A 22,010-nucleotide genomic window follows, 5' to 3' on the forward strand; every position below is an offset into this window, starting at 1 on the left:
CGGGGTCCCGGAGAGGGTGGGGAGACCGGGCTCTGGGAGGCGGTACGTAGGCGAGGGAGAGGGGCGTGGAGCTCCAAGGGGCGGGGTCTGAGCGAGTGCGCGGCCCTGGACCTCTGGAGGCGGGGTTTCAAGCGACTGGGAGTCGAGATGGCGTTGACCTTCCGTCCTCGTGTCCTTTCGTTCTCTTAACCTGGGCATTTCGTCGGTTTTTCGGGTGAGAGGCGCCGGTGAGATTTAATCAAGGAGGTCCTTTTCTGCCCTCCTTGTACAAGAGAATTTTACCTGTGACTTTTGCTTTTTTGAGCGGCATTGAGGTGAGGTTTTAAGATAAACTGTTTTTCAGTTATTTATGTTTGACAAATTCGTTTGGGAAAATACTTTCGGGATTCTAGGGTGAGTGTAAATAAGCAAGTGTAATAAAGAAAATAAAACGAAAGAGGAGAAGTGAAAACGTAAATAACAGGTCTTACAATTAAAATAAGATTATTCAGCTCTTAAGTCAACTCCAGCTCTCCTCCAGAGGCTGTGACCCCCGCAGAGTTTAAAAATATAGGGATCTCTTATATTGATATTATTAAAAGGGATTTTGGTGCCATATATTTGTAGTTAAAGCGTGATAGGAATCCAAAGTATAAGTGAAATACGTGAGATTGCATTTCTTAAAAACATAAGGACTCTCCAGAAAAAGGGAGGAAGCAGCTTTCCTAATATTAGTCGCAGAAAATCGAATTTACTAACCTTAAACGAGATGTGGTTTGACCAAGTGGGGTTTTTTCAGGGAAGTTAAAAACTCATGGGTGAGAAATTGGAGGAAAAATAACTCTGGAGGAAATTCAGCAACATAGGCTCCTTGTTTCTGAAAATGTTTCTCACACCTTACCTTTTTCATGAGAATTTTTCTTAAAAGTTTCAGAAATAACACGGGTGGTTTATATTGTGGACAGGCATTTAAGTTAATTCCTGTGTTAATGTTTGTATTGTATCTCTAGTGGATGTGTGCACCTTCTCAATCTAGCTATAACTGAACATTTTCCAGGGCACTCAGCAAAACTCATTGGGTGCCAGATATGAACCAGACCTAGATCGATGCGTGGGCACAGGGACAATAAAAAATGCACTGGTGCTGTCCCCACAGAGTAGGCTATTTAGAGCAGAAACATTGAAAACTGACTTGGGGGCCTGTAACAGAAGAACTTTAAGAACTGAAAGGTAAGTAGGACAGAGCTAGGCAGAGGCTGTGGAAGGAGGGGTTTTTTTTTTTTAATGTTTAATGATTTATTTATTTATTTATTTTTATAACATCTTTATTGGAGTATAATTGGTTTACAATGGTGTGTTAGTTTCTGCTTTATAACAAAGTGAATCAGTTATACATATACATATGTTCCCATATCTCTTCCCTCTTGCGTCTCCCTCCCTCCCACCCTCCCTATCCCACCCCTCTAGGTGGTCACAAAGCACCGAGCTGATCTCCCTGTGCTATGCGGCTGCTTTCCACTAGCTATCTATTTTACATTTGGTAGTGTATATATGTCCATGCCACTCTCTCACCCTGTCACATCTTACCCCTCCCCCTCCGCATAGACAGTGCAGAATCCCAGAAGCAGGACAGAGCCTGGTGTGTTGCCTGAATGGAGGAAAGAGAGACCTGACCTGGGAAGTAGAGAATGATGAGAGAGGGAGGCAGTGTTACCTGAAATCTGGGTTCACCTCTTGGTGGGTATCGAGCCAAAAGACACAACCAAGCCAAAGAGCAAGAGAGGGAAGGATATATTACTTGCAAGAAGTAAGGAGTACACTGCGATCTTTCTCAATGCAGTGTTTCCTTGAACAGCAAAATTGGGGAAGTTTTAAGCTAAGGGTACATGCATACTCATGAAGGGGCTCGAGCAGAAGAGAATTCAGCATAGAATTGGGTCAAAGGTTGCCAGAATCCAAGCTTTAGTTGATTGAAGTCACGGGGGTCAGAAAAGGTCAACATCGACTTTCCTTCGGTTCCGACCTGTCTGAGGTCTCAGTATGTAGTTACCTAGGTGATTGTTATGTATATCCCTTGAGGAGGAACTAGGACTCCGTTTTATAGCTGAACTATTATTTCTTGACTACCTTTCCTTTGTTCTTGCATTCCCTCACTTCCCTTAAGATCATTAATTACTGAGACCTGTTCAAGGGCAAGCTTATGTCAAGAATGCCATTCCTGGTTCTCTGTCTCTCTGGGGACACCCCCTTTCCCCCACCCTATCTGCTTACAGCAGGACTAGTTGGGACTTTAAGGAAATTGGAATTTATTGAAGAGTTTGAAGCAGGGATGTGATGTGATTCCGTTTGTGATTTAGCTAGAACATTCTAGCTCCCGGATTGGGAATAGACTTCAGGAAACACTAGCGAAGGCATGGTGGCAAGAGAATAAGTCTAGGGATGGAAAAGAAGCAAAAGGATTTGAAAGAAGTGTAGGAAGTGGCATTAGAGGATTGGGTCGCTCCTTCATTTACTCAGTCATTTATTTACGAAAGGAAGAAGAACACTTACTATGTGCTTGTGCTAGAATCGTGGATGGAGTCCAAGCAACAAACACGTACATGAATAAAATATACAGTACTGTTCTCATAATTACAAGGGAGATTGAGAAAAACTGACAGCTGTTGAAATTGCACTGCATAGAAAACCAGTGGAGGAATTAAAGAGATTTGATGGCCGAGCTACGAAAAATAAGTTCCCCATGAAGATTCCTCCCAGGAAATGTATCAGTGTTATATCTCCAGCATGTGTGTTTATAAACAAAAGACCAGAAGGTCTGTGGTCCATCCTGCAGCCACCCCAGGGCCTCTCCTGAACACTCAGCCAGCCAGTGCGGCCGCCCCTACCCAGCGCACCAAAGGAGGTCCTGTCCAGACGGACTGGTCCTGTGAGATTCTTCTCCATTGCTGATGTGGGGAACCTCCACCCAACGTAATTTGGCCCTCAGGCCTGAGGAGAGCCAGGATCCCTTCTTTCTTTTCCTCTGGGCTCCAGCCTCCGTCCACCTCTCCTTGGGGGCTGGACTCTCCCTAATGATACCTAATGATGCAAATTGGGTCCCTCATGGAGGGAAAGGAGAAAATTTTTGGATGGAGGTCAGGTGGCTCAGAGGCTGTCGCAGAAGGCTTTCCGAGAGAGGGTGTTGGCAGAAAACCTTGCAGGCTGGGATCAGGGACACCTGGGGATGGAGGGAAGGGGCGTGGAGGTTGGAGGGGAAGGTGTTGCGGGCTGGAGGTCATTTCCTGCTTGGAAAGGCCGGGGGTGGGGGGGGGGGAGTGGAAGTTCTACATCGCCAGCAGATAGCTTAGGGGTGGATCTGAGATTTAGAAGGACCAATGGCAGTGCTTTGGGCCAGGGTATTTGGAGGGTCTTATGTTTAAATAACCCTGAGGTTTGAGGATGGTAAGCACAGTGAAAATGTAAAACTGGCCAAACAGCATAGACTTGCCAAAGTGCCTAACCAGTGAGCTGGGTTCCTTGATCACTATTATGAAGTTTGAGAGAGGTTCCCCAGGGAGGGATAATCTTTTTTTCTTTAATTAATCAATTAATTAATTGATTCCTTATGTTTCTTTAATTAATCAATTTATTTATTTTTGGCTGCGTTGGGTCTTCGTTGCTGCGCGCAGGGGCTACTCTTCGTTGCGGTGCGCGGACCTCTCACTATGGTGGCTTCTCTTGTTGCGGAGCACAGGCTCTAGGTGCGCAGGCTTCAGTAGTTGTGGCTCGCGGGCTCTAGAGCGCGGGCTCAGTAGTTGTGGTGCACGGGCTTAGTTGCTCCGTGGCGTGTGGGATCTTCCCAGACCAGGGTTCGAACCCGTGTCCCCTGCATTGGCAGGCGGATTCTTAACCACTGCGCCACCAGGGAAGTCCTGGAACAATCTTTTCCAACAAAATTTTAGCCACAGAAGCAGCAGTGACCTGTCTACAGGGGAAAGCTTTGGTCCAGTGAGAAAACATACAGACCATGACTAAAACGTATTTATAGCCGTGAGATGGGGGCAGCTGCATGAAATCCACTTGCTAAACCTCAAATGACCCATCAGGCAATTCAAAATGTCCAGGAACAGCGTGAACAGGTTTCCCTGCATTGTACTTTGGACAGGAGGGGCACGCAAGGTAGGTGGTCTTTGTAGGCTTCTTACTATTTCCCCACCAATAATGGTTCTTGAATGCTCTCATTTTGTCAGTGGACCAAAACGACAGGAATGCGAATCTTAGAATTTCTAGTAGGACCAGTTACTTGGCTCAAACCGGAGTTCTTTCCTTTTATTGAACCAACAGTTACTAGGTCAATATATATATATTTTTTCCTTTTCTGGAGCCAGTTGTTGGGCATTTCTAGTCAATTTTTCTAAATTGTTATCTTGGGGAGTGTCCCTTTGGACCGTGACTGAGGTTTGGCCATTGGTTCCTTTGAGAGCAGTGTTTTGGGAGGAAATAGAAATGAGGTGGTTTCCTTTAGCCTCTAGGGAGCCAAACTTGGAATGCCCAGCATCTTAATAATAGCCAAGGTGGCGGGCAAGAGTAGGGCTTCCTCCCAGGAAAATAGCATCCACCTGCTAAAACTTTTGGCCTTAAAGGGATATAAAGTCTCCAAAGAAAAATTGCAGTTTGCTCAAACTCAGGTTTGATATTTAGGGCTCCCGATCTCGGAAGAAGGACTACATTTGGATGCAGATAGGCTTCGTGGCATCCTGAACTTCCCGAAACCTAAGACTAAGAGCCAGTTAGGAGGTTTTCTCGGGCCAGCCGGCTACTGTCGAAATTTGGATTCCAAATTTCTCTTATGGCTCAGCCCCTATAACGCTTTATTGAAAACCTGCAAACCTGACCCCATTAACTGGGGAGATCAAGATGACCCAGCTTTTGAAGCCTTAAAGAAAAGCTTGGACATCCTAATCATCAGCTTCCTTTTTTCCTCTTTGTATGTGAGAAGGAAGGGAATGCCCTTGGAGTACTCACCCAAAACAATGGGGACCATCACTGACCATGGGGTATTATAGCCAGCAGCTGGACTCTGGCATGGGCTAGTCCCCTTGCATGAGAGCCATTCCTGCCACTGCCCTTCTGGCTAAAGCCACTGAATAGATGATCATGGGATCCCCTTTAACCATCTTTGTACCCCATGCAGTCAAAGCCCTCTTAATTTCTTGTCACACCTCAGCACTTTCCAATCAGCCGCCTCACCTCTTATGAAATCCTTTTGCTAATTGCTCCTCACATAACTCTCACATTGTACTCACCTCAACCCTGCTGCTCTTCTCCCCTCCTTCACTGACGAAATCCCTCACAACTGCCTAACCCTGACATATCACCTTTTGACTCTGCATAATAATTTACAGGAGACTCCTCCAACCAATGCAGATTTTTCAAGGTTTACCCATGGTTCTTATTTAAAGGGAGAAAATGGTAAATATTGTGCTGGGTAAATATTGCAACTCCTTTTGATATCCTTGAGACAGCACCTATATCTATGGCTACTTTGGCCCACCAGCCTGAATTATATGCTTTTGCTCTGGCTTGTACTTTATCTGAAGGCAAAACCGCAAACATTTATACCGATGGAGTAGCCTTTGGAGTAGCGCATGGCTTTGGGGTGCTATGGAAGCAATGAGGTTTCCTTACCTCTAATGGGGAAAAGGTGAAAAATGGCTCTTATCTTCAATCCAAAATGGATAGATATTTGGATGTATATATATTATGTATGTAATAGATCTAAATAGAGTTTGTGTGTTTGTGTCTGTCTGTGAAAGTTTTGAGTGTTCATTGTATAGAATTTGAACAAGGAGAGTATGCATGATCACCTGTGCCACAAACATTCCCCTCCACTGTCTCCATGGGAGGAGGGCCTAATGAACTGGGGGCACGGGGCCCATTCCCCCCCTGCCCCCCAAGTGGCAACAGCTGGGCTGTGCTGGCGGACTCCAGAGGCAGCTGCTTGTCACTGTGGCTAGGAGGACACCCACACACCTGCGGACTCCCAGGCATCTCGCTCTAGTCCCACCTGGGGCACGTGGGCTTCCCTCTGCCGGCACCACTTTATTTATTTACATATTTATTTACACAGGGACAAACCTCTGTTGGTCACTTTGAACCTGGCACAGCGCCCACTTCAGGGGACAAGATAGACTTGTGAGTGGCATTGAAATACTTATTAAAAATGTCACATATAACATTACAATTGGTTTTTGTAACTTTTGTATGTTTTGTATCCTATAAAAATTTTTTAAATTAAAAAAGCTATTTAGGGGCTTCCCTGGTGGCGCAGTGGTTGAGAATCTGCCTGCCAATGCAGGGGACACGGGTTCGAGCACTGGTCTGGGAAGATCCCACATGCCGCGGAGCAACAGGGCCCGTGAGCCACAATTACTGAGCCTGCGCGTCTGGAGCCTGTGCTCCGCAACAAGAGAGGCCGCCATAGTGAAAGGCCCGCGCACCGCGATGAAGAGTGGCCCCCGCTTGCCACAACTAGAGAAAGCCCTCGCCCAGAAACGAAGACCCAACACAGCCATAAATAAATTAATTAATTAATTTAAAAAAAAAAAGCTATTTAAGTGGGATAATTGACCTGTATATGCTTTTGGATTTTTTATGCATACTGCATTCATCTGTGAATATGATGGATGTGTTTTTCCCTTTCCAGTCCTCAAAGTATTCTTTTCTTTGCTTTTTCAGCTTTACTGCCCTGATGGGGACCTCCAGTACCATCATGACATAAAGTGGTGACAGCTGCCATCCTTGTCTTTCTTCGGACTTCAAAGGGAAATTTTTCAACTTTTCACCAGTAAGTTATGGCTCCTTTTTTTGTTTTCATTTGGAAAACATTTTAAGCTTACAGAATAAAAAATTGTAAGAACAGGACAGTGAAATCTCATTTGCTCTTTGTCTAGATTCAGCATTTGTTAACATTTTGCCACATTTTTTTTTCTCTCTCTCTATACATGTAATAATTGTCAACACTATCTTTTTTGAACCATTTGAGAGTAAGTTGCAGAAATAACCCTTCACCTCTAAAGATCTCAGCATGTGTCTCTTAAAAACATTCTCTTTTGTAACCTCAGTTCAGTTACCACATTCTGGAAGGTGTAGGTTTTTATTTATTTTTTAATTTTTAAATTTAATTTTATTATTATTTTTTTAGAGGACCCCTGCCCATTTCTTTCTTTATTTGTTTGTTTTCCCCCAAATTTTAAAAACGGCTTTTAAAAATTGAGGCAAAGTTTACCAAAAATGAAATACACAGATCTTAAGTGAACAATTTCAAGAGGTTTGCCAAATATGTACATCTGAATAACTAACATCCCAATCAAGGATATGAGTTTCCCATCACCCCAGAAAGTTCCGGGTGCCCTTTCCCAGACAGTCTCCAACTCTAAGAGCTGCTACTTTGTGATTCCTATCACCAGACATTATTTTTTCATGTCCTGGAACTGTATATAATTGAAATTACATAAACTGATGGAATTATATAACTGAAATAGAATTATATATTAATTATAACATAATTACATTTATATTATTAATAATGTATCATATGAAATACTGTTATATTATTAATAATATAATATTGTATAATACAAAATGATAAACTATAATTAATAATATACTTGATAATAGGACTAAAGATGCTAAGTAATAGCATGATTGATAATATAATTTAAATCATATAAATTATAACTTCTATAAACTATAATATAAATAATTTATTTTTTTATTTTTAAATTTTTATTTATTTATTAATTTAAAAAAATAATTTATTTTTTATTTATTTATTTTTGGCTGCATTGGGTCTTCGTTGAGCTGTGCGCGGGCTTTCTATAGTTGCAGCGAGCAGGGGCTACTCTTCCTTGCGGTGCTCAGCCTTCTCATTGCAGTGGTTTCTCTTGTTGCGGAGCACAGGGCTCTAGGTGTGTGGGCTTCAGTAGCTGCAGCACGCAGCCTCAGTAGTTGCGGCGCACGGGCTTAGTTGCTCCGTGGCATGTGGGATCTTCCCGGACCAGAGATTGAACCCGTGTCCCCTGCATTGGCAGGCGGATTCTTAACCACTGCGCCACCAGGGAAGCCCTTTTAATTTTTTTTATTGAAGTATAATTGCTTTATAATGTTGTGTTAGTTTCTGCTGTACAATAAAGGGAATCAGCTATATGTATATCTATATCCCCTCCCTCTTGGACCTCCCTCCCACCCCACCCCCCATCCCACCCATCTAGGTAGTCACAGAGCACTGAGCTGAGCTCCCTGTGCTATAGAGCAGGTCCCCACTAGCTATCTATTTTACACATGGTAGTGTATTTATATCAAACCTAATCTCCCAATTTGTCCCACCCTCCCCTTCCCCCGCTGTGTCCACATGTCCATTCTGTATGTCTGTGTCTCTATTCCTGCCCTGCATATAGGTTCATCTGTACCCTTCTTTTTAGATTCCATATATATGCATTAATATATGATATTTGTTTTTCTCTTTCTGGCTTACTTCACTCTGTATGACAGATTCTAGGTCCATCCACATCTTTACAAATGACCCAATTTCGTTCCTTTTTATGGCTAATATTCTATTTTATATATGTACCACATCTTCTTTATCCATTCATCTGTTGGACATTTAGGTTGTTTCCATGTCCTGGCTATTGTAAATAGTGCTGCAATGAACATTGGGGTACATGTGTCCTTCTGAATTATGGTTATCTCAGGGTAGATGCCCAGTAGTGGGATTGCTGGGTCATATGGTAGTTCTATTTTTAGTCTTTTAAGGAACCTCCATACTGTTCTCCATAGTAGCTGTATCAATTTACATTCCCACCAACAGTGCAAGAGGGTTCCCTTTTCTCCACACCCTCTCCAGCATTTATTGTTTGCAGATTTTTTGATGATGGCATTCTGATTATTGAGTCAGTGATACCTCACTGTAGTTTGATTTGCATTTCTCTAATAATTAGTGATGTTGAGCATCTTTTCATGTGCCTCTTGGTCATCTGTATGTTTTCTTTGGTGAAATGTCTATTTAGGTCTTCCACCCATTTTTTAATTGGGTTGTTTGTTTTTTTGATATTGAGCTCAAGGTGTAGGTTTTTAGAAAACTTTTCCGATGAGCCTGTTACCTCCTTTTTAATTTTTTTTTTAATATTTATTTATTTGGCTGCGCCGGGTCTTCGATGTGGCACGTGGGATCTTCATTGCTGCGTGCAAGATCTTTGTTGCAGCATGTGGGATCTTTTTTTTTTTTAGTTGCGGCACACGGGCTCTTATTTGGCAGCATGCGGGATCTAGTTCCCTGACCAGGGATGGAACCCAGGCCCCTGCATTGGGAGCGCAGAGTCTTAACCACTGGACTGCCAGGGAAGTTCCCCTTTTCTTATTTGTTAACTTTTTTTTTTTGGTGCTCTGCTTGGCCTGTGGGATCTTAGTTTCCCGACTAGGATAGAACCCTGCAGTGGAAGCGAGGGATCTTAACCACTGGACCACCAGGGAGGTCCTGACTTTTCTTTTTTTGTCATTGAATAGATAGTGATTTTATCAAATATGTTTACTGGGGGCTTCCCTGGCGGTGCAGTGGTTAAGAATCTGCCTGCCGGGGCTTCCCTGGTGGCGCAGTGGTTGAGAATCTGCCTGCTAATGCAGGGGACACGGGTTCGAGCCCTGGTCTGGGAAGATCCCACATGCCGCGGAGCAACTAGGCCCGTGAGCCACAACTACTGAGCCTGCGTGTCTGGAGCCTGTGCTCCGCAACAGGAGAGGCCGCGATAGTGAGAGGCCCGCGCACCGCGATGAAGAGTGGCCCCCGCTTGCCACAACTAGAGAAAGCCCTCGCCCAGAAACGAAGACCCAACACAGCCAAAAATAAATAAATAAATAAATAAATAAATAAATAAATAAATAAATAAATAACGTTAAAAAAAAAAAAAAAGAATCTGCCTGCCAACATGGGTTTGAGCCCTGGGCCGGGAAGACCCCACATGCCACAGAGCAACTAAACCCATGCGCCACAACTACTGAAGCCCGCGTGCCTAGAGCCCGTGCTCCGCAATAAGAAGCCACAGCAATGAGAAGTCTGTGCACCGCAACGAAGAGTAGGCCCCCCTCACCACAACTAGAGAAGCCCCGTGCACAGCAACAAAGACCCAACGCAGCCAAAAATTTAATTAATTAATTAATTAATTTAAAAAAATGTTTTCTGAATCTATTGAGATGATCATACGGTTTTTCTCCTTCAGTCTATTAATGTTATAAATTCCATGAGTTGGTTTTTTTTAAAATGTTAAACCTGACTTGGATCCCTTTGTGGTTGTGGTAGATTATCTTTTTTTTTTTTTTTTTTTTATTTATTTATTTATTTATTTATTTATTTATTGACACCACGTGGCTTGTGGGATCTTAGTTCCCTGACCAGGGATTGAACCCATGCCCCCTGCAGTGGAAGCACAGAGTCCTAACCACTGAACCACCAGAGAATTCCCTTTATTTTTATTTTCATTTATACATTTTAAACTTTTTTTACATGTTACGTTTATTTACACATTTTATCTATACATTTTTTATTTGTATTATTTATTATTTATAAATGTATTTTACATTCTTTATATTTTATACTTATTTATAAGTTTTTCATTTATACATTTTACTAAGGTACATTCAGTGTGCTGATACCTTCTCTCTGCTGTTTGCATTTATGCTCATGAATGAGATGGGCTCCTTATTATTATCTGGTGTATCCTTGACTTATGGAACTTTTCAGTGTCAGCGTGGGTTTGGGGAATCCATGGATAGGACTCTTTTATGACCTGGTGGGAGCTGAATTTTTCCGAAAGTAACGTTCATATGCTCATGCCAGTTCCCTGCTGGAGATGTTTTGGACCACAGAGGTATTGTGAATTTGGCCTGATACCCACGGGAAGTGGACTTGTGTTTGCAGATTCTCAGGAGAGAGTTTTGCCCCCAAAACCCAGCACCGAGACCAGAAGGACCCTGGTCTGCCCCCCAGTCATTCTTCAGCAAGCATTCATGCCGGGGAGGGCTGGGTAGGTGTGTGGAAGGCTGCTTGGAGCCAGATGTGGGAGGGTCTTCCCTGTTGTGATTGGAGGAGGTATTCTAGAAGTTCTTAAGTCCTTAAGGGAAGGGGCATAATCAGATCTGTGGGCTTTTTCCTCCATAAGAGAATTCTGTCGACTTCATGGAGCACTGTTAACTCTTAAGACATAGAGATAAAAGGGGGCAGAGGAACCAGTCTGGAAAACATTGGAATCTTCCAGGTGGGACATGCTACAGGTCACAACTTGGGCACATTACATGCAACTTACAATAATGTTGTCTTACAGTGCACAATAATGTTTGCTTCACACTATTTCTAACGATAAAATAATGTAAAAGGATGCATTTCATGAAGCTAAATAGTTGTTTGATTTAAAAGGCTCTTCCAGAAAGACAGATACCATATGACATCACGTATATGTGGAATCTAAAATATGACACAAATGAACCTATCTACGAAACAGAAACAGACATAGAGAACAGGCTTGTGGTTGCCAAGGGGGAGGGGGAGGAGGGAGGGATGGATTGGGAGTTTGGGGTTAGCAGATGCAAACTAGTATATATAGAATGGATGAACAACAAGGTCCTGCTGTATAGCACAGGGAACTATATTCAATATCCTGTGATAAACCATAATGGAAAAGAATATAAAAAAGAATACGTACATGTACAACTGAATCACTTTGCTGTACAGCAGAAATGAACACAACAATGTAAATCAACTATACTTCAATAAAATAAATTTTTTTTAAAAAAGACTCTTCTTTTGGTTGCCAAGGCTCCAAGTGGAAGGCACTTGGTGTGTGCCTGTAGGTGAGAGAGCAAAAGTTCCTTTGATCCATGAGATTAGCCATGTGCAGGGGTGATGCTTCAGCTACATACATCATTTTTTAAAAAATATTTATTTATTTTAGCTGCGCTGGGTCTTAGTTGTGGCACGTGGGATCTTTAGTTGCGGCATGCAGACTTAGTTGCAGCATGTGGACTTCTTAGTTGCAGCCTGCGAACTCTTAGTTTCAGCATGCTGACTCTTAGTTGCGGCATGCACGCAGGATCTAGTTCCTGGACTAGGGATCGAACCCTGGCCCCCTGCATTGGGAGCATGGAGTCTTACCCACTGGACCACCAGGGAAGTCCCCATACATCATTTTTGTTTGTACTTGACAGTTTAATTTTTCTCAGTTACACAGGTAATGTGTGGATATGTTGTTTAACATTAAAATAATTCAGGAAACTGTAGAGTAAAAATGTCAACATTTCCCTTCATGTTTCCCCTGCCAAGTGCACATGAAACAGTGTCATGTTCTTCTCCAGAGGGCCCCAGTGTTACCAATGTAGGTATGTCTTTGCAGTTTTTTTTTTTAATTGTAGTAAACTATATGTAACATAAAATTTACCTTTTAACCTTTTTTGAGGGTACTTTTCAGTAGCACTAAGTACATAATACATTGTTGTGCGGTCATCACCGCCATCCATCTCCAGAACTTTTTCATTTTCCCAAACTGAAACTGTCCCCATTAAACAATAACTCCCCAGAACCGTAACTCCCAGTCCCTGGCACCCTCTGTTTTACTTTCTTTCTCTATGAAGTTGACTGTTACCTACATACCTCAGATAAGTGGAATCATACAACATTTGTCCTTTTGTGTCCAGCTTATTTCACTTAACATAATGTATTCAAAATTCTTCCACGTTGTAGCATGTGTCAGAATTTCATTCCTTTATAAGGTGAATAATATTCCATTGTAAGTATACACATTTTGTTTATCCATTCATCTGTTGATGGACATTTGGGCTGTTTCTATCTTTCATCTATTGTGAATAATGCTGCTATGAATATTAGTGTGCAAATATCTGTTCGGCTTTGTTTTCAATTCTTTTGGGTGTGTATACCCAGAAATAGAATTGCTGGATCTCTGTTAAGGTAACTCTGGTTAAGGGTTTTGAGGAACCGCCACACTTTTCTACAGTGGCTGCATCATTTCACATTCCCACAAGGGTTCCAGTTTCTCCACTTCCTCTCCAACACTTGTTATTTCATTTCTCCTTTCTCTCTTTCCCTCTTTCCCCCTTCCTCTTTCCCTCCCTCCCTCCCTTCCTCCCTCACGCCATCCTAACGGGTATGAAGTGGTATCTCATGATGGTTCTGATTTGCATTTTCCTAATGATTACTGATGTTGAGCATCTTTTTGTGTGCTTATTGGCCATTTATATATTATCTTTGGAGAAATGTTTATTCAAAGCCTTCGCCTTGGGGCTTCCCTGGTGGCGCAGTGGTTAAGAATCTGCCTGCCAATGTAGGGGACCCAGGTTCGAGCCCTGGTCCGGGACGATCCCACATGCCGCTGAGCAACTAAGCCCGTGCGCCACAACTACTGAACCTGTGCTCTAGAGCCCGTGAGCCACAACTACTGAGCCTGCGTGCCACAACTACCGAAGCTCGAGCGCCTAGAGCCTGTGCACCGCAAGGAAGAGTAGCCCCCACTCGCCGCCACTAAAGAAAGCCCGCACGCAGCAACGAAGACCCAACACAGCCAAAAATAAATAAATAAATTTATATTTAAAAAAAAAGCCTTCACCTCGCAGTCATTTTCAATACACATATATATTTTATAAATTATGTAAATGTATTTATACTTTGTCTTCAGATCTGTGTCAGTTGTTTGGTTTTGTTTTAAACACTGTAATCATATCCCATATACAAATATCTGATAATTCTTTAGCCCCTTGCTATACTGTAACGGGATGTTTTAGTTGGTTCTAGTTTTTACCCATTATAAACAGTTTGTAGTAAACAAGCTTGAATACAGACACACATCTATTTCATCTGTCTATATCGCCACAGGTGCCAGGGTTCCTCTTGTTTACAGTCCTACAAGTTGCTGGTTTGAAGGCATAGGGATATTTAAAAATTTTATACACATAAATTCCAAATATCTCCAGCACAGCCCCAGCTGCCACGGGCCCCTGGTCATCTTTTGTCACCTGTGGCTCTACAGTTTGTCTACCGGGTGCTGAGGGCAGATGGCTGCCCGAACCTGGAGCCCAGATAAGACATCCCTGGAAGCCCTCTCTCAGCCTGCTGGTCCACCACATTTTGAAGTTATTCCCCCCAATCCCCCTCGTTCCCACGAGCCTAAGAATAGGCCTTGATATATCCTTCTTGCAAAAAAAGCCTCTGCTCTATCAAACCTCTTTCTGAGGGAGTGTGCCTTGTGGGAGTGGCCCTGCTCCACGAGGAAATTTCCTTTCCTTCCTGAAACCTCCAGCTGGCAGCCCCCTCGTCTTTTGCCAAGGAGTGGGGAAAGGGTGGTCAGAGGGATAGATGCCCACACCCTCGGAGCTCCTGAGTTCCCTAGTGCCTGAGGTTTCATGGCGTGTACCCCTTTTAGTTTGATGGGAAAATATTTGCTATTTGTTAAATATATATGTGTAGAGTCTATATGATATATACATCATTATTAATTTTCAGGTTATACAAAATATATACTTTTTTGTCTCTGCCACACCTCACCTTGAACAAACCTGCCCCTCCTTAATCTTTCCCTCTCAAGCAATGGCCATTATTTACCCAGTTTATTAGTATTGTAAGGAGAGACTTGCTAATGACCCAACACTCCCGCCCCAGGGTCAGGCTTTTCTTTGATCAGAAAGAGTAAACAAGGCTGGGAAGTGAGATCCGGAAGGACAGCTGTTTTCCAGGCTCAAGGGTGGGCCAGAGTTCAGTGGCCCAGGGGCATGGTGGGAGGTGGGTGGGTGGGGAGAAGCCTGATTGAATTTTGGTGAAGTTTTGTCCAGGTTGTTGGGGGGGCGGGGACAGACGGTTTAGCTACTCATTCATGAGACAGATATGGGGAATTTGGACAGTCTCTGCCTGGTCTTGTCATAGGTAAACAAAGGGGTCATCCTTGGGTCTTACCTAAGTTGTGTGGGGAAGGGTGTTTCATTGCAGGACACAAAGGGTTGGGGGGATTTCTTACCCACTGCTGTTTTCTTTTTCTTCTTCTTTTTTTTTTTTTAAGTATATTTATTTTATTTATTTTTTTGGCTGTGCTGTGTGACATGTGGGATCTTAGGTCCCTGACCAGGGATTGAACCCATGCCCCCTGCATTGGGAACATAGAGTCTTAACCACTGGACCACCAGGGAAGTCCCATTGCTGTTTTCTAGGACCACAGGGCTCAGGTATAAAGTTCAACACTGTCAGAAATTCCCTGGTGGTCCAGTAGTTAGAACTCAGCACTTTCACTGCCATGGGCCTGGGTTCAATCCCGGGTCAGGGAACTAAGATCCCGCAAGCCATTTGGTGTGGCCCTCTCCGCCCGCAAAAAAAAAAAAAAAGTTCAACATTGTCAGTATAAAGGATCCAGTGATCCTCCATGGTTTCTCTACCTTCTGTTATTGGCTTTGGGTTTCCCCCATGTCCCCTTCCACCCCAGTCTAATTCCCTAGCAAATCCTTTGATGTTTCCTCTGATATGTATACCATACTAATCACTTAGAATCTCTCTGCTGCTCCTGGCCTCTTCCAAGGTGTCCTGGGCCCTGCCGCTGCCCTTCACCAGCCGCCTGCTTCTATCCTTGCCCTCCCCAGTTCTGTCCTGTGAACAGCAGCCAAAATGATCTTAAAAAAATACAAATAGGAACAGAACACTCTTCGTGCAAAACTTCCGATAAGCTAGTCATGAGGTGTAAATCCATATGCTCCTTTGCCCTCATCTTGACTCAGTTTCTGGTCCCTCTGCCCCCCTTCCCCCCCCACTTTCCTCCCCGGACACCCCAGTCAGCAAGCTCTACCCACTCCCACGTGGGCCTTCTTTTTATTTTTTCGTTTCTATTTATTTCTGCTCTGATCTTTATGATTTCTTTCCTTCTGCTAACTTTGGGTTTTGTTTGTTCTTCTTTCTCTAGTTCCTTTAGGTGTAAGGTTAGATTGTTTATTTGAGATTTTTCTTGTTTCTTGAGGTAGGCTTGTATTGCTATAAACTTCCCTCTTAGAACTGCTTTTGCTGTGTCCCATAGGTTTTGGATTCATCCTTTCGTTTTCATTTGTCTCTAGGTATTTTTTGATTTCCTCTTTGATTTCTTCAGTGATGTCTTGGTTATTTAGTAACGTATTGTTTAGCATCCATGTGTTGGTGTTTTATACGTTTTTTTCCCGGGAATTGATTTCTAATCTCATAGCATTGTGGTCAGAAAAGATGCTTGATATGATTTCAATTTTCTTAAATTTACTGAGGCTTGATTTGTGACCCAAGATGTGATCTATCCTGGAGAATGTTCCATGCGCACTTGAGAAGAAAGTGTAATCTGCTGTTTTTGGATGGAATGTCCTATAAATATCAATTAAATCTATCTGGTCTATTGTGTCATTTAAAGCTTGTGTTTCCTTGTTAATTTTCTGTTTGGATGACCTGTCCATTGGTGTAAGTGAGGTGTTAAGGTCCCCCACTATTATTGTGTTACTGTCGATTTCCTCTTTTATAGCTGTTAGCAGTTGCCTTATGTATTGAGGTGCTCCTATGTTGGGTGCATATATATTTATAATTGTTACATCTTCTTGGATTGACCCCTTGATCATTATGTAGTGTCCTTCCTTGTCTCTTAACATTCTTTATTTTAAAGTCTATTTTATCTGATATGAGTATTGCTACTCCAGCTTTCTTTTGATTTCCATCTGCATGGATTATCTTTTTCCATCCCCTCACTTTCAGTCTGGATGTGTCCCTAGGTCTGAAGTGGGTCTCTTGTAGACAGCATATATGTGGGTCTTGTTTTTGTATCTATTCAGCGAGCCTGTGTCTTTTGGTTGGACCATTTAATCCATTCACATTTAAGGCAATTATCAATATGTATGTTCCTATTACCATTGTTATGGGTTTGTTTTTGTAGGTCCTTTTCTTGTGTTTCCCACTTAGAGAAGTTCCTTTAGCATTTGTTGTAGAGCTGGTTTGGTGATGCTGAATTCTCTTAGCTTTTGCTTGTCTGTAAAGCTTTTGATTTCTCTGTCAAATCTGAATGCGAGGGCTTCCCTGGTGGCGCAGTGGTTGAGAATCTGCCTGCTAATGCAGGGGACACGGGTTCGAGCCCTGGTCTGGGAGGATCCCACATGCCGCGGAGCGGCTGGGCCCGTGAGCCACAATTACTGAGCCTGCGCGTCTGGAGCCTGTGCTCCGCAGCAAGAGAGGCCACGATAATGAGAGGCCCGCGCACCGCGATGAAGAGTGGCCCCCGCTTGCTGCAACTAGAGAAAGCCCTCGCACAGAAACGAAGACCCAATACAGCCATAAATAAATAAATAAATTTAAAAAAAATCTGAATGAGATCCTTGCTGGGTAGATAGAGTAATCTTGGTTGTAGGTTCTTCCTTTTCATCACTTTAAATATATCATGCCACTCCCTTCTTGCTTGTAGAATTTCTGCTGAGAAATCAGCTGTTAACCTTATGGGAGTTCCCTTGTATGTTATTTGTCATTTTTCCCTTGTTGCTTTCAATAATTTTTCTTTGTCTTTAATTTTTGTCAGTTTTATTACTATGTGTCTTGGTGTGTTTCTCCTTGGGTTTATTCTACCTGGGACTTTCTGTGCTTCCTGGACTTGGGTGGCTATTTCCTTTCCCATGTTAGGGAGGTTTTCGACTATACTCTTTTCAAATATTTTCTCGGGTCCTTTCTCTCTCTCTTCTCCCTCTGGGACCCCTATAATGAGAATGTTGTTGTGTTTAATGTTGTCCCAGAGGTCTCGTAGGCTGTCTTCATTTCTTTTCATTCTTTTTTCTTTATTCTGTTCCATGGCAGTGAATTCCACCATTCTGTCTTCCAGGTCACTTATCCGTTCTTCTGCCTCAGTTATTCTGCAATTGATTCCTTCTAGTGTATTTTTCATTTCAGTTATTGTATTGTTCATCTCTGTTTGTTTGTTCTTTAATTCTTCTAGGTCTTTGTTAAACATTTCTTGCATCTTCTCAATCTTTGCCTCCATTCTTTTCCCGAGGTCCTGTATCATCTTCACTATCATTATTCTGAATTCTTTTTCTGGGAGGTTGCCTATTTCCACTTCATTTAGTTTTTCTGGGGTTTTATCTTGTTCCTTCATCTGGTACATAGCCCTCTGCCTTTTCATCTTGTCTGTCTTTCTGTGAATGTGGTTTTTGTTCCACAGGCTGCAGAATTGTAGTTCTTCTTGCTTCTGCTGTCTGCCCTCTCCCACATGGGCCTTCTTCCCCCTTGAGCCCCCTCCTGGAGGTAGATCATGCCCTGGCCACTATTTTCCTGAGACCCTCTTCCTCCAGGGCTTCCAAAGGCCAGGACAAGGTGGGAGTGAGTCCTAGGAGCCCCTGAGTCTGCTTGTGTCAGGGTCGGTGCCTTTTAGGGTTTGAGATACTTGGGGGATAATATTGCATTATTCCTTGTTTCCTCCCTCCCTCCCACCCTCCCTTCCTCTCTCTCTTTCTCTCTCTTTCTTCCTCCCTTCCTCCCTTTCTTTCTGTCTTTTTTTGCCAGGCTGCACAGCTTGTGGTATCTTAGTTCCCCGACCAGGGGTTGAACCCGGGCCCTTGGCAGTAAAAGCGCAGAGTCCTAACCACAGGACCACCAGGGAATTCCCCTCCTTGTTTTCGACTTATATGACTTGCAAAACTGTTCTGAAGCTTGAGTACCCTCAACAGTCACAGGAGTTTACTAGCCTTCCCCATGGGCAGCAAGGCCCACAGGCCTCTTTTCCGATTGTGAGAGAGACAGGACCTCCCTGGCCTTTCAGGAAATCTGCCTGCAGGTGGGTGGGCTTGTGCTTTGCTTCTTGCAGGGTCTTGTGAAGCAGCATCCAGGTTTGTGCGGGGTGGAATCTAGGCATGGCCCATCTCTCATGGCCCCTCTCTTGTCCTCTAGCTGTGCCTGCTCAAGACCCCACCTGTCGCCAGGAGGGGAACATGGAGGAGGAAGGGGTGGCTCCAGAGCTGCTGACCACCTGGTCACAGGTAACCAGATATCCCCCTATGTCCAACGTGGCATCTCCCTTCCCTGAGTGTGGGTGGCCTGGAGCCTCAAACCCCACCGGGACTTGTCCCCATGCTTCCTCTAATTGTGGCTAAGGGACTTCCCAGAGAATGCTCTCATTGCCTCAGTATTTATGAATTTTTTTCAGTATACTCACTTGTGGGCTGTGACAGAAAACCAAGAAAGGCTATGAGACCACTTTGTCTCAGGAACTCTTGGGAACATCACTCATTCATTTACTAAGTATTCCTCCCAGGCCGCTGGGAGCTCAGTGCTGTGTGGCGCCTGAGTGAGGGGACCCAGGCTGGATGGGTTCACAGTCTAGTTGGAAAGTTCAACTGTTCACTGAAGAACTAATACACCTATGGGGCTGGATGGGATTGCTGAGGGCGAGCTCGCCTTCCTGTCTGAACTTCCCAAGCGTCAGTCCCCAGGCAATGTCCTCCTCACACCCTGCCCTCTTGGGACACTGTTGGAGATGAGCCTTAGCTGAGCCCGAATGTGTGATGTTTCAGGACCCGGTGACCTTCCAGGAAGTAGCGGTGGACTTCTCGCAGGAGGAGTGGGCCCTGCTGGCCCCCGCTCAGAAAATCCTGTACCGAGACGTGATGCTGGAGAACTACAGGAACCTGGCCTCTGTGGGTGAGTGAGGTTGGCCTCATCTCTTCATTTATTGGTTTTTGCTGCAAACCTTTCTCCGGCATCTGCTATGTTGCAGGAACTGTTCTTGCTCTTGGGAAGAGAGTGACACAGAAGGAGATGTGGCCCACCCTTAAGAAGTGACACTGTAGGGAATTCCCTGGCGGTCCAGTGCTTAGGACTCTGCGCTTTCACTGCCAAGGGCCTGGGTTTGATCCCTGGTCGGGGAACTAAGATCCTGGAAGCCTCATGACACGGTCCCCCAGCCCCCAAAAAAAGCAGTGACGTTGTAGAGTGGGGGTGAGCACACTTTTCCTTAAGGGGCCAGAGAGGAAATATTTTCAGCTTAGTGGACCCTCGGGTCTCTTGCAACTTCTCAATGCTTCCGCTGTAGTGCCGAAGCCACCGCAGATGGTACATAAACAGATGTACCATCTGCGGAGTGTGTTCCAATAAAATTTGACTTTCAGAAGCAGGTGGTTAACCCCTGGGCTTTAGTCACCAGCCCCTAGTCTAGTGTCTCCCTCTTGAGAGTGAATATTCATCCATTACACTGACTTAGTTTTCTTCATGATTGGAAGCTTCCATGCTCCTGAAGTGTGTCTCTGAGGTTGGGTCCGAGGATCCCTGATCCCTGTAGGGCATGATGGGTAGTTTAGAGTTTGGGGTCCTGGGTACCATCATGTTACTGCTTGTGGGTTCACACATGCCCATTTGCCGAAAGTGTCGGCCCTACTCTGGGGGTGGGGGGGAGCTCCTGTTTTCATCCCTGCACTGCCCCCACCTCATGTGTCTTTCCCCACGTGCCAGGGTATCATCTCCGTAAACCCAGCCTGCTCACCCAGGAGGAGCTGAGGACCAAGAAGAGGAGAGTTCTCCAAGACACCTGTGCAGGTGAGCCCTGGGCAAGAGGAGCCCTTTTTAGGGAGTTTCTCAAATGTCATCTTTGTCTAAGAAATTATCTCCGGCCACTTGGGGTTAGTTTCCCCTCAAAGCTTCTGCTTCCCTTCCTTTCCTTTCCTTCTCTCTTTTCTTTCTTCCCACCTTTTTTTTAAATTAAAGTATAGTTGATTCACAATATTGTATTAGTTTCAGGTGTACAGCAAAGTGATTTGGTTATACATATATGTATATATCTATATTCTTTTTTGTGTTTCAATTCTTTTCCATTATAGGTTATTACAAGATGCTGAATATAGTTCCCTGTGCTGTGCAGTGAATCCTTGTTTCTCCCACGTTTGCTCTTAGAAAAAGCTCTGTTCTGCTTTCTTTTTTTTTTTTAATTAATTTTTATTGGGGTATAGTTGATTTACAATGTTGTGTTGGTTTCTGTTGTACAGCAAAGTGAATCAGTTATACATATACATATATCCACTCCTTTTTTTTTTAATTAATTTATTTATTTTTGGCTGTGTTGGGTCTTCGTTTCTGTGCGAGGGCTTTCTCCAGTTGCGGCGAGCGGGGTCCACTCCTCATCGCAGTGCGCGGGCCTCTCACTGTCGCGGCTTCTCTTGTTGCGGAGCACAAGCTCCAGACGCGCAGGCTCAGTAGTTGTGGCTCACGGGCCCAGCCTCTCCGCGGCATGTGGGATCTTCCCAGACCAGGGCTCGAACCCGTGTCCCCTGCATTGGCAGGCAGACTCCCAACCACTGCGCCACCAGGGAAACCCCTATCCACTCTTTTTTAGATTCTTTTCCCATATAGGTCATTACAGAGTACTGAGTACTGCTTCCTCTTTCCAGAACATTTCCAGGTGTGCTACTTGCCCATTTTCCCACTGTCTTCACACTTTGCTTGCATGATATAGTGCCCTCTCTCAGACTATTGGCAGCCGTCTCATTTTTAACAAAATTGTTTCTTAGCCAGACACTTTGCCATTTCCACCCCTTGTTCACATCCTTGTCAAATTCTACACATTGCTGAAATCCTTGGAGTCTGTCTTTAACTGCTGATGCATTCTTTCCCGTCACATTGCCTTCTCATGTTTAGGGTCAGTATATGAAAAGAATCTATGTGGACCTGGCTTTTTTTTTTTTGTTTTAAATCACCTTTATCTCACCATTTATTTCTCCAAGAACTTAAGTGTTTTTTCCTCCGATTCATTTCAGACCAGAATTCTCAGCTTAAAACCAAAGAGACCACTGCCAAGCAGAATAAAGTTTGGGAAAAACCATTTACCAGCAGGAAAGCGGTAAGGCTCATGAGGGCTCATTGCTGGTTCTCTGCAGGAGGGAATTGCCATGAGATAGAACAGCACAACAACCTGGCAAGACATAGGGCCAGTCAGTGGCCTTCACCCAAGAGAAGTCGTGTCTCAGGAGAGAGTCTTGGG

General features: G+C 43.9%; 1 protein-coding gene across 4 annotated transcripts in view; it reads left to right on the plus strand.

Annotated features, from left to right (window-relative positions):
* LOC309623391 (uncharacterized protein) overlaps positions 1-22,010 on the plus strand; it is a 31,012-nt gene continuing 9,002 nt past the window's right edge. The window contains exons 1-6 of one of the 4 annotated variants that reach the window (XM_082380295.1): positions 1-314; positions 6,697-6,805; positions 18,932-19,020; positions 19,555-19,681; positions 20,489-20,572; positions 21,787-21,869. In XM_082380295.1, the coding sequence (XP_082236421.1) occupies positions 18,973-19,020; positions 19,555-19,681; positions 20,489-20,572; positions 21,787-21,869 (342 nt within the window). In that variant the 5' untranslated portion in view covers positions 1-314; positions 6,697-6,805; positions 18,932-18,972. The other 3 variants (XM_082380296.1, XM_082380297.1, XM_082380298.1) reach the window with 3 other exon arrangements.

This window comes from Balaenoptera borealis, assembly GCF_965194805.1.
Source record: "Balaenoptera borealis genome assembly, chromosome: 2".
Classification (NCBI taxonomy): domain Eukaryota; kingdom Metazoa; phylum Chordata; class Mammalia; order Artiodactyla; family Balaenopteridae; genus Balaenoptera; species Balaenoptera borealis.